Consider the following 14,911-nt stretch of genomic DNA (forward strand, 5'->3'; position numbering starts at 1 on the left):
CTCACACACTAGTAAAGTAATGCTCAAAATTCTCCAAGCCAGGCTTCAGCAATATGTGAACCATGAACTTCCAGATGTTCAAGCTGGTTTTAGAAAAGGCAGAGGAACCAACATCCGCTGGATCATGGAAAAAGCAAGAGAGTTCCAGAAAAGCATCTATTTCTGCTTTATTGACTATGCCAAAGCCTTTGACTGTGTGGATCACAGTAAACTGTGGAAAATTCTGAAAGTAATGGGAATACCAGATCACCTGACCGGCAGGTGATCTTGAGAAATTTGTATGCAGGTCAGGAAGCAACAGTTAGAACTGGACATGGAACAACAGACTGATTCCAAATAGGAAAAGGAGTATTTCAAGGCTGTATATTGTCACCCTGCTTATTTAACGAGTACATCATGAGAAATGCTGGGCTGGAAGAAGCACAAGCTGGAATCAAGATTGCCAGGAGAAATATCAACAACCTCAGATATGCAGATGACACCACCCTTATGGCAGAAAGTGAAGAGGAACTCAAAAGCCTCTTGATGAAAGTGAAAGTGGAGAGTGAAAACGTTGGCTTAAAGTTCAACATTCAGAAAACGAAGATCATGGCCTCTGGTCCTATCACTTCATGGGAAATAGATGGGGAAACAGTGGAAACAGTGTCAGACTTTATTTATTTATTTATTTATTGGCTCTAAAATCACTGCAGATGGTGACTGCAGCCATGAATTTAAAAGATGCTTACTCCTTGGAAGAAAAGTTATGACCAACCAGGTAGCATATTGAAAACAGAAACATTACTTTGCCAACAAAAGTCCATCTAGTCAAGGCTATGGTTTTCCAGTAGTCATGTATGGATGTGAGAGTTGGACTGTGAAGAAAGCTGAGCGCCAAAGAATTGATGCTTTTGAACTGTGTGTTGGAGAAGACTCTTGAGAGTCCCTTGGACTGCAAGGAGATCCAATCAGTCCATTCTGAAGGAGATCAGCCCTGGGATTTCTTTGGAGGGAATGATGCTAAAGCTGAAACTCCAGTACTTTGGCCACCTTATGCGAAGAGTTGACTCATTGGAAAAGACTCTGATGCTGGGAGGGGTTGAGGGGAGGAGAAGAAGGGGACGACAGAGGATGAGATGGCTGAATGGCATCACTGACTTGATGGATGTGAGCCTGAGTGAACTCCGGGAGTTGGTGATGGACAGGGAGGCCTGGCGTGCTGTGATTCAAGGGGTCGCAAAGAGTCGAACACGACTGAGCAACTGAACTAAACTGAACTGATAAGTTCACTGAAAGTGTGTCTTGCTTGCTTGAAGTAATTGAGGCTTATATACTGCATACATGCTGAATTATTATTTTAACATATTTTTGCTTTTTATTGTCAGTATATCATTGGGATTATTTTTGCATCTGTTGTTGTTTGGTTACTAAGTCATGTCTGACTCTTTGCGACCCCATGGACTGGAGCACTCCAGGCTTCCCAGTCTTTCACTGTCTCCTGGAGTTTGCTCAGATTCATGTCCACTGAATCGATGATGCTATCTAACCGTCTCATCCTCTACCACCCCCTTCTCCTTCTGCCTTCACTCTTTCTTAGCATCAGGGTCTTTTCCAATGAGTCGGCACTTTGCATCAGGTGGCCAAAGTATAGAAGCTTCAAATTTAGTCCTTCCAATGAATAATCAGGATTGATTTCCCTTAGGATTGACTGGTTTGATCTCCTTGCTATCCAAGGGACTCTCAAGAGTCTTCTCTAGCACTACAATGTGAAAGGATCAATTCTTTGGCACTAGGCCATCTTAATGGTCCAACTCTCACATCCGTACATGATCACTGGGAAACCCATAGCTTTAACTACATGGACATTTGTCAGCAAAGTGATGTCTCTGCTTTTTAATGTGTTGTCTAAGTTTGTCATAGCTTTTCTTCCAAGGAGCAAGCATCTTTTAATTTCATGGCTGCAGTAACCATCTGCAGTGATTTTGTACCCCAAGAAAATAAAATCTGTCACTGTTTCCACATTTTCCCATTTCCCCCCCCCCTTTTTTTTTTGCCATGAAGTGATGGGACTGGATACCACAATCTTAGTTTTTTGAATGTTGAGTTTTAAGCTAGCTCTTTTATTACTCTACTCTTTCACCTTCATTAAGAGGCTCTTCAGTTCCTCTTTGCTTTCTGCCATTAGAGTGGTATCATCTGCGTATTTGAGGTTTTTGATATTTCTCCCTACAATCTTGATTCCAGGTTGTAATTCATCCAGCTGAGCACTTTGCCTGATATACTGTACATAGAAGTTAAATAAGCAGGGTGACAATATACAGCCTTGATGTACTCCTTTCCCAATTTGGAACCAGTCCATTGTTCCATATCCATTTCTATTACTTCTTGAACTGCATACAGGTTTCTCAGGAGACAGGTCAGTGGTCTGGTATTCTGAACTCTTTAAGAAATTTCCAGTTTGTTGTGATGCACACAGTCAAAGGCCTTTGCATAGTCAATGAAGCAGAAGTAGATGCTTTTCTAGAATTCTCTTGCTTTCTCTATGATCTAATGACTTTTGGGTATTTGATCTCTGGTTCCTTTGTTTTTTCTAAATCCAGCTTATACATCTGGAAGTTCTCGATTCAAGTACTGCTGAAGCCTAGCTTGAAAGATTTTGAACATTACCTTGCTGGCATATGAAATGAACACAATTATGCAGTAGTTTGAACATTCTTTGGCATTGCCCTTCTTTGAATTGGAATGAAAACTGACCTTTTCCAGTCCTGTGGCCACTGCTAAGTTTTTTTAATTTGCTGACATACTGAGTGTAGCACCATAACAATATCAGTTTTTAAGATTTTAAATAGCCCAGATGGAATGCTATTACCTCCACTAGCTTTGTCTATAGTAATGGTTCCTATAGCCTACTTGACTTCACACTCCAGGATATCTGGCTCTAGCTGAGTGACCACACCATTGTGGTTATCTGGGTCATTAAGAGCTTTTTTGTATAGTTCTTCTGTTGTGTATTCTCCACCAGGGAAGCCCCTTGCATCTGTATTATTATTATTTATTTAATAATTATATTACAGAGGCATTGGGTTATAATAATTTTCACTGTCTGTGTATCTGTTTTTACGTATATGTGTGTGTATTGTCAGGTTTTAGTATGAGGATTGTGGTAGCTTTGTAGAAATAAAGAGGTGTCCATTGTTTTCCATGCTCTGGAACTCTTAGCACAGACATTATATGTTCTTTGTAAGCTGGAAAGAGCTTTGTCATAAAATTCTCTGTGTGCTATCTAATATGGTATAATAAGCACCTTGAATGTGGTTAATATGACTGAGGAGCTGAACTTTAAAATTTTATCTTTATTTTAAATTTAATTTCTCATTAAAAATTGATACTTATCTTCAGTGTTGCAGTCTTTTAAGGACAACCTGGTTATGTGAGTCTATGTTTTGTAGATTATGTAAAGTCAAAATATATAGATTAAGTATTTCTAAAGAAAATTTATCAACCAGATTGAAATATATTTTAAATATAAAACATACCTTGGATTTTAAAGACTAAATATGAAAAAAAGTAAAATTAAAAATTTTTATGTTGATTTTATATTGACATGATAATCTTTTACCATGGCCACCTATGTTGATAAATAAAACATGTCATTAAAATTAATTTTACTGTTTTATACTTTTATGCTTTTAGTGTAGGTATTAGAAAACTTAAAATTATAAATGTGGCTTGCATTTGTGATAGGCATTTTATTTCTATTAGACAGCATGGTTCTGAACCATGAGCTTCCCTAAATGGTTAGTAAATTTTCCTTAGTTTCTTATAGAATTACTGGTTCATTCAGTTTTCCTATATCTCCAGAATAAATTTTGATCATTTATATTTTCCTGAAAAGTATTTGTTTCAAATGTATGAATGTAGTACTTTACAAAAATTTTCTTCCTCCCTCCCTCCTTTTTTTTTTTTTGATAATGGTAAATGGTAGATCAGCTCTGGGATATACTAATAAGTTCTGTTTCTGTGATTTTTAATTAACTTTATATCTGCTTTGATTTATTGATTCAAAAATATTTTTGGAATCATCAATTTACTTTTTCTTATTTGTAGGAATTACATTTTTCATTTTCTCTTCTGATAAAAATCCCTATTTTTTAATAAAAAGATATCATCAAAGAATAGAAAAGTCAGTATTTATTTTATTTTTTTATTCCACAAACTTTCCTGCACAATATTGTCTGGCTTCTAATTGTCTAGATACATTTTCTGTAAGTATTTTCAATATTTCATGTTCCATGAAACATTTATTTTCACTAATGTGAAAATATATGAAAATAATGTTTATTGCATAAAACAGGTTATTTTGTTCACATATATTTCATTTTTCCTTGTCTTTTCTTGCTTTACAATCCACTTTTATAGAGAAAGCAATCACACTCTACTTAAAAAGAATAAACAGTAGAAAATAATGTATCTAGCATTTAACATGTTCCAGGGATGGGCTAACTTCTTAATAAAAATTAAGAATATTTGATCTTCACAGTCACTTTGTGAAGTATGTACTGATGTTAGCCTCAGTTTGCAGATGTGAAAACCAGACCAAGAGAGATTGAGACCCGTCCAAGGTTTCTCACCTATTGTGCATGGACTCACAAGCCCCATGTGAGAGATCATTCTGTTAGTGTTTCATGCACAATACTAGAAAATATGGCAGACCTCTTTACAATGGATGTCTAGCATCAGAACATCAACATAGTTCATGCTAAGACTCCATTGTCAGGCAGTTATCACATGCAGTTATATTCACTGTTAATAAACTGCCTTACGATGTACTCCTGTTGTGTTCTGGGCTTGGGTTCCCTATAATAGCCTAACAAAAATCTCTCATTCATCAGCACTGAGGTGCTTTCTATAAACAATTGTTTCCCTTAATCATTTTGTGGGGGTGAACAGAAATAGACATCAATTATCCATTTTTAATACCCTGTATCTTAAAATTAGAATTTTTGAAGTCTTACTTATATCTATAGAATGGCAGAAAAGGAGAAATTTCATGCAGTTTATTTCTTTGGACAAACAAAGACAAATCTCTGTCTTTACCCCTAATCTGTATCCCATTTGGTGTCAAATACCCTTTAAAATTAGTTCAGCTATGGGATAGTCCCTTGAAAAATTTAGACATTTAATAACAACAAATGGCCATGGTTCATTAATTTATCATTTCTTTCTTTCTTTTTTTTAAAGATAGTGTTTTTGGAAGAAGCATCCCAACAAGAAAAGCTGGCCAAAGAATGGTGCTTCAAGTCGTGTGAAATAAGAGAACTGAGCCACCAGTAAGTCAGAGTCAACTTCTTCCCTTTTACTTGATGCTATTAACTAGTCTCAAATGCTAAGAACCTGTCTTGAGAGACAGAGAGGTCTTTCTCTTTTTTTGAGGATGAGATGGGCAAGAGAAGGTAAATAGAGAACATGGAGCTGAAAGGTAGAAACTTTGAGAACTAGAGGCTTCCATCATTCACTTACTTCTTCAGCAAATACTTATTGCATTTATTATGTGCAAGAATAGGATCTGGAGGTGAAAATGATATACAGAGTATTGGTGCTTACTGGGTTTATGGTCCATGCCGAAGAGAGAGCATAAACAAGTGCACAGATAGGTAAGCATGACAGTGATGCCTTCTGTAAAGGAAGTAATTAGGGAGCATGATAGAGATGAACTAGTGGGAGGTGAGACGAGGTTTAGGGAGGAAAAACTCTGACAGCGTGCATAAGGAAGTTGTTATTCAATCTCTCAGTCATGTCTAACTCTTTGTGATTCCATGGACTGTAGCACACCAGGCCTCCCTGTTCCTCACCATCTCTCAGAGTTTGCTCTAACTCATGTCCATTGAGTTGGTGATGGCATCCAACCATCTCATCCTCTGTCATCCCCTTCTCCTCCTGCCTTCAATCTTTCTGAGCATCGGCATCTTTTCCAAGGAGTCAGGTGGCCAAAGTATTGGACCTTCAGCTTCAGCTTCGGCTTCAGCATCAGTCCTTCCAATGTATATTCAGGGTTGATTTCCTTTAGGATTGACTGGTTTGATCTCCTTGCAATCCAAGGGACTCTCCAGAGTCTTCTCCAGCACAACAGTTTAAAAGCATCAATTCTTTGGCACTTAGCCTTCTTTATAGTTCAATTCTCACATCCGTACATGACTACTGGAAAAACCATAGCTTTGACTATATAGACCTATCTCCAAAAGAGCACTTAAGCTACGATTTTATCTTCCAACTACGTTAGTGGTACAGGGCTTCCCAGATGGCTCAGTGGTAAAGGATCCACCTGCCAATGCAGAAGGGTGGGTCTGATCCCTGATCTGGGAAGATCCTCTGGAGAAGGAAATGGCAACCACTCCAGTATTCTTGCCTGAGAATATCTGCAAATCAATCAATGTAATACACCACATTAACAAATTGAAAAATAAAAACCATACGATTATCTCAATAGATGCAGAGAAAGCCTTTGACAAAATTCAACATCCATTTATGATAAAAAACCCTCCAGATAGAAGGCATAGAAGGAACATACTTCAACATAATAAAAGCCATATATGATAAACCCACAGCAAACATTATCCTCAATGGTGAAAAATTGAAAGCATTTCCCCTAAAATCAGGAACAAGACAAAGGTGCCCACTCTCACCACTACTATTCAACATAGTTTGGGAAGTTTTGACCACAGCATTCAGAGCAGAAAAAGGAAATAAAAGGAATCCAGATTGGAAAAGAAGACGTAAAACTCTCACTGTTTGCAGATGACATGATCCTCTACATAGAAAACCCTAAAGACTCCACCAGAAAATTACTAGAGCTAATCAATGAATATAGTAAAGTTGCAGGATATAAAATTAACATGCAGAAATCCCTTGCATTCCTATACAATAGCAATGAGAAAACAGAGGAATTAAGGAAACAATTCCATTTACCATTGCAATGAAAAGAATAAAATACTTAGGAATAAATATACCTAAAGAAAAAAAACCATATATATAGAAAACTATAAAACATTGATGAAAGAAGTCAAAGAGAACACACATAGATGGAGAAATATACCATGTTCATGGATTGAAGGAATCAATTTAGTGAAAATGAGTATACTACCCAAAGCAATCTATAGATTTAATACAATCCCTATCAAGCCACCAATGGTATTTTTCAGAGAACTAGGACAAATAATTTCACAATTTGTATGGAAATACAAAAAACCCTGAACAGCCAAAGCAATCTGGAGAAAGAAGAATGGAACTGGAGGAATCAACCCACCTGACTTCAGACTATACTACAAAGCTACAGTCATCAAGACAGTATGTGGCACAAAGACAGAAATATAGATCAATGGAACAAAATAGAAAGCCCAGAGATAAATCCACGCACCTATGGACACCTTATCTTTGACAAAGGAGGCAAGAATATAAAATGGAGAAAAGACAATCTCTTTAACAAGTGGTGCTGGGAAAACTGGTCAACCACTTGTAAAAGAACGAAACTTGAACACTTTTTTTACACCATACACAAAAATAAAAATGGATTAAAGATCTAAATGGAAGACCAGAAACTATAAAACTCCTAGAGGAGAACATAGGCAAAACACTCTCTGACGTAAGTCATGGCAGGATTCTCTATGACTCACCTCCCAGAATATTGGAAATAAAAACAAAAATAAACAAATGGGACCTAATTACACTTAAAAGCTTTTGCACAACGAAGGAAACTATAACCAAGGTGAAAAGACAGCCTTCAGAATGGGAGAAAATAATAGCAAACGAAGCAATGGACAAAGAATTAATCTCAAAAATATACAAGCAACTCCTGCATCTCAATTCCAGAAAAATAAACGACCCAGTCAAAAAATGGGCCAAAGAACTAAACAGACATTTCTTGAAAGAAGACATACAGATGGCTAACAAACACATGAAATGATGCTCAACATCACTCATTATCATAGAAATGCAAATCAAAACCACAATGAGGTACCATCTCACACCAGTCAGAATGGCTGCTATCAAAAAGTCTACAAACAATAAATGCTGGAGAGGGTGCAGAAAAAAGGGAAGCGTCTTACACTGTTGGTGGGAATGCAAACTAGTACAGCCATTATGGAGAACAGTGTGGAGATTCCTTAAAAAACTGGAAATAGAACTGCCATACAACCCGGCAATCCCACTGCTGGGCATACACACTGAGGAAACCAGAATTGAAAAAGACACATGTACCCCAATGTTCATCACAGCACTGTTTATAATAGCCAGGACATGGAAGCAACCTAGATGTCCATCAGCAGACAAATGGATAGGAAAGCTGGTGTACATATACACAATGAAATATTACTCAACCATTAAAAAGAATGCATTTGAATCAGTTCTAATGAGGTGGATGAAACTAGAGCCTATTATACAGAGTGAAGTAAGTCAGAAAGAAAGACACCAATACAGCATATTAATGTATATATATGGAATTTAGAAAGATGGTAACAATGACCCTGTATGCAAGACAGCAAAAGAGATACAGATGTAAAGAACAGACTTTTGGATTCTGTGGGAGAAGGCAAGGGTGGGATGATTTGAGAGAATAGCATTGAAACATGTATATTACCATATGTGAAACAGATTGCCAGTCCAGGTTCAATGCATGATACAGGGTGCTTGGGGCTGGTGCACTGGGATGACCCTGAGGGATGGGATAGGGAGGAATGTGGGAGCGGGGTTTAGGATGGGGAACACATGTACACCCATGGCTGATTCATGTCAATGTATGGCAAAAACCACTACAATGTTGTAGAGTAATTAGCCTCCAATTAAAATAAATAAATAAAATTTTTTAAAAAGAAATGGGAATACTTTTTTTTAAATTCAAAGATTTTTGTCTGGGTTTAGGCCAAGTGTGTTTCCAAAGTCAATAAAACTTCCAAAGTCAACCAAATAGTTTTCATTCTACAAACACTTTTAGGGTTTAGAATAATGTAGTGAGAACACTGAATTAGGAATCAGAACACCTGGCATGAATCCTCACCCTACAGTTTTGCAGCTGTTAGGTGGAAAGCAGGCACTTCCCCTCTTTGAGCTTGTCTCCTGGGCTGTTAGCAAAGGATTGTCCTAGATGGTGTAGATACCTCATCCACTGAAGCACATCTGTGAACTGTGTTTCCCCTAAGGCTTTGAGGCAGAAAAGCTGGTGACAATCCAGAGTGATGAGGGACTGGCCCTAAAGTTTTATTGCACTTTACATTTATAATCACATCTCTTACCTCTTTCTCGCTGCCTCTCATGGGCTTAGAAGTATGCAGCCAATAGGCATGTGGATGAATCAGTGGTCATGGAGATCATTTCACCTCTGGTGTTACCATCTGCTTCCTCTTGGAGCATTTTCACCAGGATATATGTTGAAGAACAATTGACATTTATAAGTCACCTTCTTGCATGCTTTTATCATGAAGGATCAGAAGAAGCTTTGGGAGTGAATGAGACAGAGGTTGGGAAAATGAGAGGATGGTGGAGTGTTTGGAGGATGTGGATCGAGGTGAATGCATCTGTGGATTTTATATCCTCTTGTTCCCTCTTTACGAGGCTTCTCTTGGAGTTAAATCCATCTAACAAATGTACATTCCAGGAGACTTATATGCACTACACATAGAAAAGTGACAAGGGAAGAAAAAAATTAAATCAGCACAGTGTGGATTTTTTTTTCTAATGAAAATTATAATTGGAGCACTCAGCAGTGCTTTGATAGGAGTGGATCAGACTGTGACCATGCACCAGACAGACATGGCAGAGCCAGGATTAGAGTGAGACATTCACCTTGAACACAGGAATTTAAAGGTGGGGAGGGCAAAAACCTTAATAATCAAGATAAACAATAGTGTACTGCAGTATTTTTAAAAATCAAAATTAATGCAAAAACTCCACAATGAACAAATACCAAAATTTTTAATAAGTACAAGATGTTGTTATCATACCCTTGCATTTCTTTGTGCAGCGAGAGTGGTTTTCAAACAGCCTGGGGTTCCCAGGCCCTTGAAACCATCACATCCCCTGCAGGGCATGTTGATGAGGGTAGTAAATAGTGTGAGGGCAGACAGATTGGGTAACTCAAACTTTTAAATAGAGAGTCATGTGTCTTGATTGTAGGGTAGGGCTTTTACTAGCATTTTCCAGTTGATTAAAAGACAGGTGAGTGTTCTGATAAATGTACATAGGAGCACATATTGTTCTTTTTCCTCAGGTTCTGATCAGGCCTAGCCAGCACTCCAGATTTAGAATGTGAAGTTGATGGTTTTTATCAGGGGAAAATTGAGATTTTTATAAGGAAATTAGGATAGTGATTAAGTAAAGTGAAAAGAGGACAGTGGAAGAGTATAATAGGATGAGAAAGGAGAGCTTTTTCATCTTATCCTGCTTCAGCCTCCAAACCTCTCTGCTTTGCCTCCAGTTTGACTTTTGATGATAATGGTTTAGCTACAAGTGACGTCTTGAGTGGAGAACTGAGTTCTAAGCTTGGCTGGGCCACTAATGAGATTGCCATCCTCAAACTTCCTTTTGTTCTTTGTTTAGTGAGTAACTGGGCTCGGTGACTGCTTATCTCAATGCAGCCCTGACAGTCCACATTCCTGCATGTACTGCTTTCTGTATTAACCTTGAACTCTAACTTTGATTAAGTGAATGTTTCTATTAATAAGCATTTCATAATACTTTGTTTCCTAAAAAAGGATTGCTAGGTTTTCTGGATGAAAGTTAAACTTTTGATATGATAAATCCTCACTCCCTGTTGCCTCTGAAGACATTGTCCCCTGCCTTATGTCCTTCTTCCATCTCTGCTATCTTCATAACATGCTCAGGTTTCTCCTACATGGGAAACAAAAGTGACTTTCACTCTTCCCCTATATTACCATTCTAACCTTCACTACCAAAGAGTTTTTGTCCAGTCATTTCTGTCTCCACTTGTCTTTCCTATTCATGGCTTCCTTGTCAGCATCTAGGACAGTAACTAAGACATACTTGGACTGGGTAAGTACTTTGGTAATGAAGTGCTTGCCCATGTGAAATCAGGTGTCTCCCCAGTCACTGTATGGAGTGCTCTCTCAGGGTCCTGACTCTTGCAGTTTTTGACACTGGTCACTGTCCTTCCCTTCACTGCTGTCCTCGACACCTCTCTATCATGAGTCTCTATCTTCCCGACAATGATTGTGCCTAGATTGAGCATGGCCTTCTCTTCCTTAATCTTACTCTTTTAAGTGGAGGGTACTGCTCAAGGCTTAATTTTAGCTTTGTTCTTTCTTCTACAGAAATCTCTTATACCACCAACTTCTAGGGATACCTAATCAGGGGAGACTGTCAGATCTGAATCCCATTTATAACTCTGTGACCTCTTATCCCATGTGTTCAATCGTTTTTTGGAGACTTGGAGGTCATATTTTGTAGGCTTAGTATGACATTGCCCCTCCCTCATAATGGATTTTCCTGATAAGTTCTCTGTACTTTATGTCATATGTTCAGCCTCACATGCTCAAAAACTTACTCTCTTTGACTCCAGAGCTGAAGTTGAATGATTACTTTTTTCCAGCTATTTAAATTCCCCCAGCTTTCGGTTTACTCTTTTGTGGCTGGGGATCACAGTACTACTTCATGTGTTTATTGTGAGTATTATATCATCTTCACAGCTACTTTTCTGGGTGCTTTCCATTACCGAGGCACTGTGTTTACAAATGCTAACTCAATCCTCACAACAGCCCTATTGTGAAACTACTATCTCCATTTTACATGGGGAAATTGAGTCACAGAAAGGTTAAATAATATGTTGAATATACCACTGCCATTTTATGGTGGGGCCTAAATTCAAAATCAGGCAGTCTTAGTCAAGAATGTATATATGTAACCCCTATAATAAACTGCCTTCCACAAATGATATACTTAGAATGCTTTGACTCTTTCCTCTCCTCTACTAAGGGGCTTCTCTGGTGGCTCAGAGGGTAAAGCATCTGCCTGCAATGCAGGAGACCTGGGTTTGATCCCTGGGTCAGGAAGATCCCCTGGAGAAGGAAATGGCAACCCACTCCAGTACTCTTGCCTGGAAAATCCCATGGACAGAGAAGCCTGGTAGGCTACAGTCCATGGGATCACAGAGTCAGACATGACTGAGTGACCTCCTCTCTTCTACTGCTGCTGCTGCTGCTAAGTCACTTCAGTCGTGTCCGACTCTGTCTACTACCTAGAGCTAATAAAAGGTCAAGTTCTTTCCCTCATACTTATACTTTTCCTTTATTCAGAAATGCTCTCATGCTTGACAGATTGAAAGGGTGTCCCCATGCATGCCTGTCACCACCAGATTTATCTTCCTGAACCCAGGGTTCAATATGTCACAGTTCTGCCAAAGAAAATAAAAAACAGAGGGTCAAGTATTCTCATGATTCCCTCCCTCCTAGCTACAGAGTAACAAATATATATTAATTCACTAAATTGAGTATTCAAACACTTTTCTTTGGTTAACTTCACACCAAGCCATTCCAATTTAGGGCTGTCTCTCCCCTAGCAGAGTTTCATTTTTTATTTTCTGACTTCTAAATAATAAGATAATTTACATTCATCTCATTGCATCTACTCTGGGTGGAATAAACAATTAAATCACTGTCTAGAGAAAACATGATTTAAAGATATGGAAAATGACTAAAGATGTTATTAAATTCTTTTCTCCCTATCTTAATTTCCAGTGAGTTCTTCATGCCTGGGCTGGTCGACACACACATCCATGCCCCTCAGTACTACTTTGCCGGGAGTAATATGGACCTCCCACTTTTGGAATGGTTGACCAAGTACACATTTCCTACAGAACACAAATTCCAGAGCATTGACTTTGCTGAAGAAGTATATACCAGAGTTGTTGTAAGTATCTTGCATATGAGTATTGGTGTATTATATTCAGTCATCTATAGAAACATCCATTTCTTGGGGGCAGATTTAAGTTATTAAAAACAGGCAGTTAAGACTATCATGGACTATAGAGATGTTTTTAGTTCTTTCACAGCTCAGTGAGTTTGTGACCACTTCACCCACACAGCTAGTCACTAGCCAAGAAACACCTGAATCTAAATCCTCAAATCCCCCTGGGTTCTCATTACTTTTTTTTTTTTTTTTTTACTAAATTTGGGTTTTATGCATATGTGTATTCCTTTACTCCTGCCAACCCACAGTGCTATTCTGGGTACCATATGGAATAGCTGTGTAACCTTTGGAAAGTTCTGTGACTCACTTTCCCCATCTGTAAAAAAAAAAAAATAATGACAGCACCTACTTCTTAGGATTGTTATGATAATTAAGAAAGTTTATACTTGTTAAGCTCTTAAAATAGTGCCTAACATATGTATTTGCTCTAAGAAATATCCAAGGAAATCTAAAATTAAAATTAGTTAGAAGGATATCACATTATTTTGGTAGCTTTTAGGATAGTCTCCTGTTGCAAGGCATGTGGGAATGTGGTGAATATTAGCCCACTAGAGGGAACTATGGAGCTAATTCAGTCTGAGGACAGTGGCTGCAGTGTGTGCCAACTATGGGCTGGCCAAAAAGCTTGTTTGAGTTTTTCCATAACATCTTACAGAAAAACATGAACAACCTTTTGGCCAACTCAGTATATACTAAAGGCCCTGAAATACCCTTCCTTTCACTCTCTGAGGAAAACCAGCTCCCATTATCTGCTCCAACCCCAAGCCCAAGCGATTCAGCAGCCAGAGATATCTTCTGCATTTGAGAATTAAAGCTGCAAATATCTTATCTAACCACTAACTCTTGTCATGTAGAACACTTAGTCTGAGCATTCCTGCATTTTTGTTAGACCCATTGATGGGTTTTCTCTTAAAGTAGTGTTGTGATGGTGATAATATAATAAGCCTTATACAGTGACCTAGCCTTCCTGCCAGTTTCCCACATCTTGCAGCATCCAAGCCTTGAACAGTAAAAGCAAGTGTTGTCATTTATATATTTGCCTTGCTGAGTTATAAATTCAGTGTAATTGTGGATTTTACATATTTAGCATGGATCCACATGACACCAGGAAAACTGAGAAGGACTAAAGCTGTGTAGGAAGTTGCTAGTGCATTGTGTTAATGAATCGTTTTAACCACACCAAATCTTTTATTCTCAAAATTTATTTTTGCCTTGCATTGTTCTAAAAAGAGATATCTTAAAATTGCATTGTGTACAAGAGAAGAAAATGAGTCATGAAATCAGAGCAAAGGAAAAAATAAACCAAGAAAAATGTATACTATGGGGGTCCATGCATTTGTTAGAATCTGTCACAAATTTGGCTTTAACTGAACCAGAGAGGGAAATCAAATATTTGCTGTCAGTGAGTACAAAATAGGAGAAATAGGTGTTACTCTCAACAAGTATTTTCAGTGTACATATCCTCTGTTTCTGATTGTGAGCCAGGCCCATAGACTTTAAGAGTTGGATGAGCTGAGAGTATAATGGACATCTGGTTAAGACAGTTGAGATTTGCTAATTAGAATCTGTCCCTTAGGCTGAAGATCACCTGTGGCAATGCAAACCAAGGTGCTGAGGCAGTACTCATAAATCAAGACATTTTTTGTTTTGTTTTTTTATTGTCTGCCTCAGAAAACAGTCCTGGATCTATAAATAGGCAATCAAGACCCCAGAGTTTTGCACAGTAATAATTTAATCTGAAAACAATTTAAAGTATATGTTAGCAAACATCTCTTGAGATTGTTAAGAAAAAAAATTCCAATAAGTCAGTCCTAGAATATCTCCCTTTAAACATTGCAAACTGGGTAAGAGATTGAAATTTCAAATTGGACTTTGGACTGGAATGAAATAGAAAGACTGGAAAGTTCAGGAATTGGTATATTATATAGATTAATATGAGTCAAAGGACAGGAGAATGAGA

The 14,911-nt window shown here is 37.9% G+C and overlaps 1 protein-coding gene across 2 annotated transcripts in view; it reads left to right on the forward strand.

Moving 5' to 3' along the window:
• Positions 1-14,911, forward strand: part of GDA (guanine deaminase) — a 126,739-nt gene that overhangs the window by 65,856 nt on the left and 45,972 nt on the right. For both annotated transcript variants that reach the window (XM_061425547.1, XM_061425546.1), the window contains exons 2-3: positions 5,221-5,309; positions 12,720-12,891. In XM_061425547.1, the coding sequence (XP_061281531.1) occupies positions 5,221-5,309; positions 12,720-12,891 (261 nt within the window). The remainder of the gene's footprint in view (positions 1-5,220; positions 5,310-12,719; positions 12,892-14,911) is intronic.

The sequence above is a fragment of the Bos javanicus genome, chromosome 8 (assembly GCF_032452875.1).
Source record: "Bos javanicus breed banteng chromosome 8, ARS-OSU_banteng_1.0, whole genome shotgun sequence".
Taxonomy (NCBI): Eukaryota; Metazoa; Chordata; class Mammalia; order Artiodactyla; family Bovidae; genus Bos; species Bos javanicus.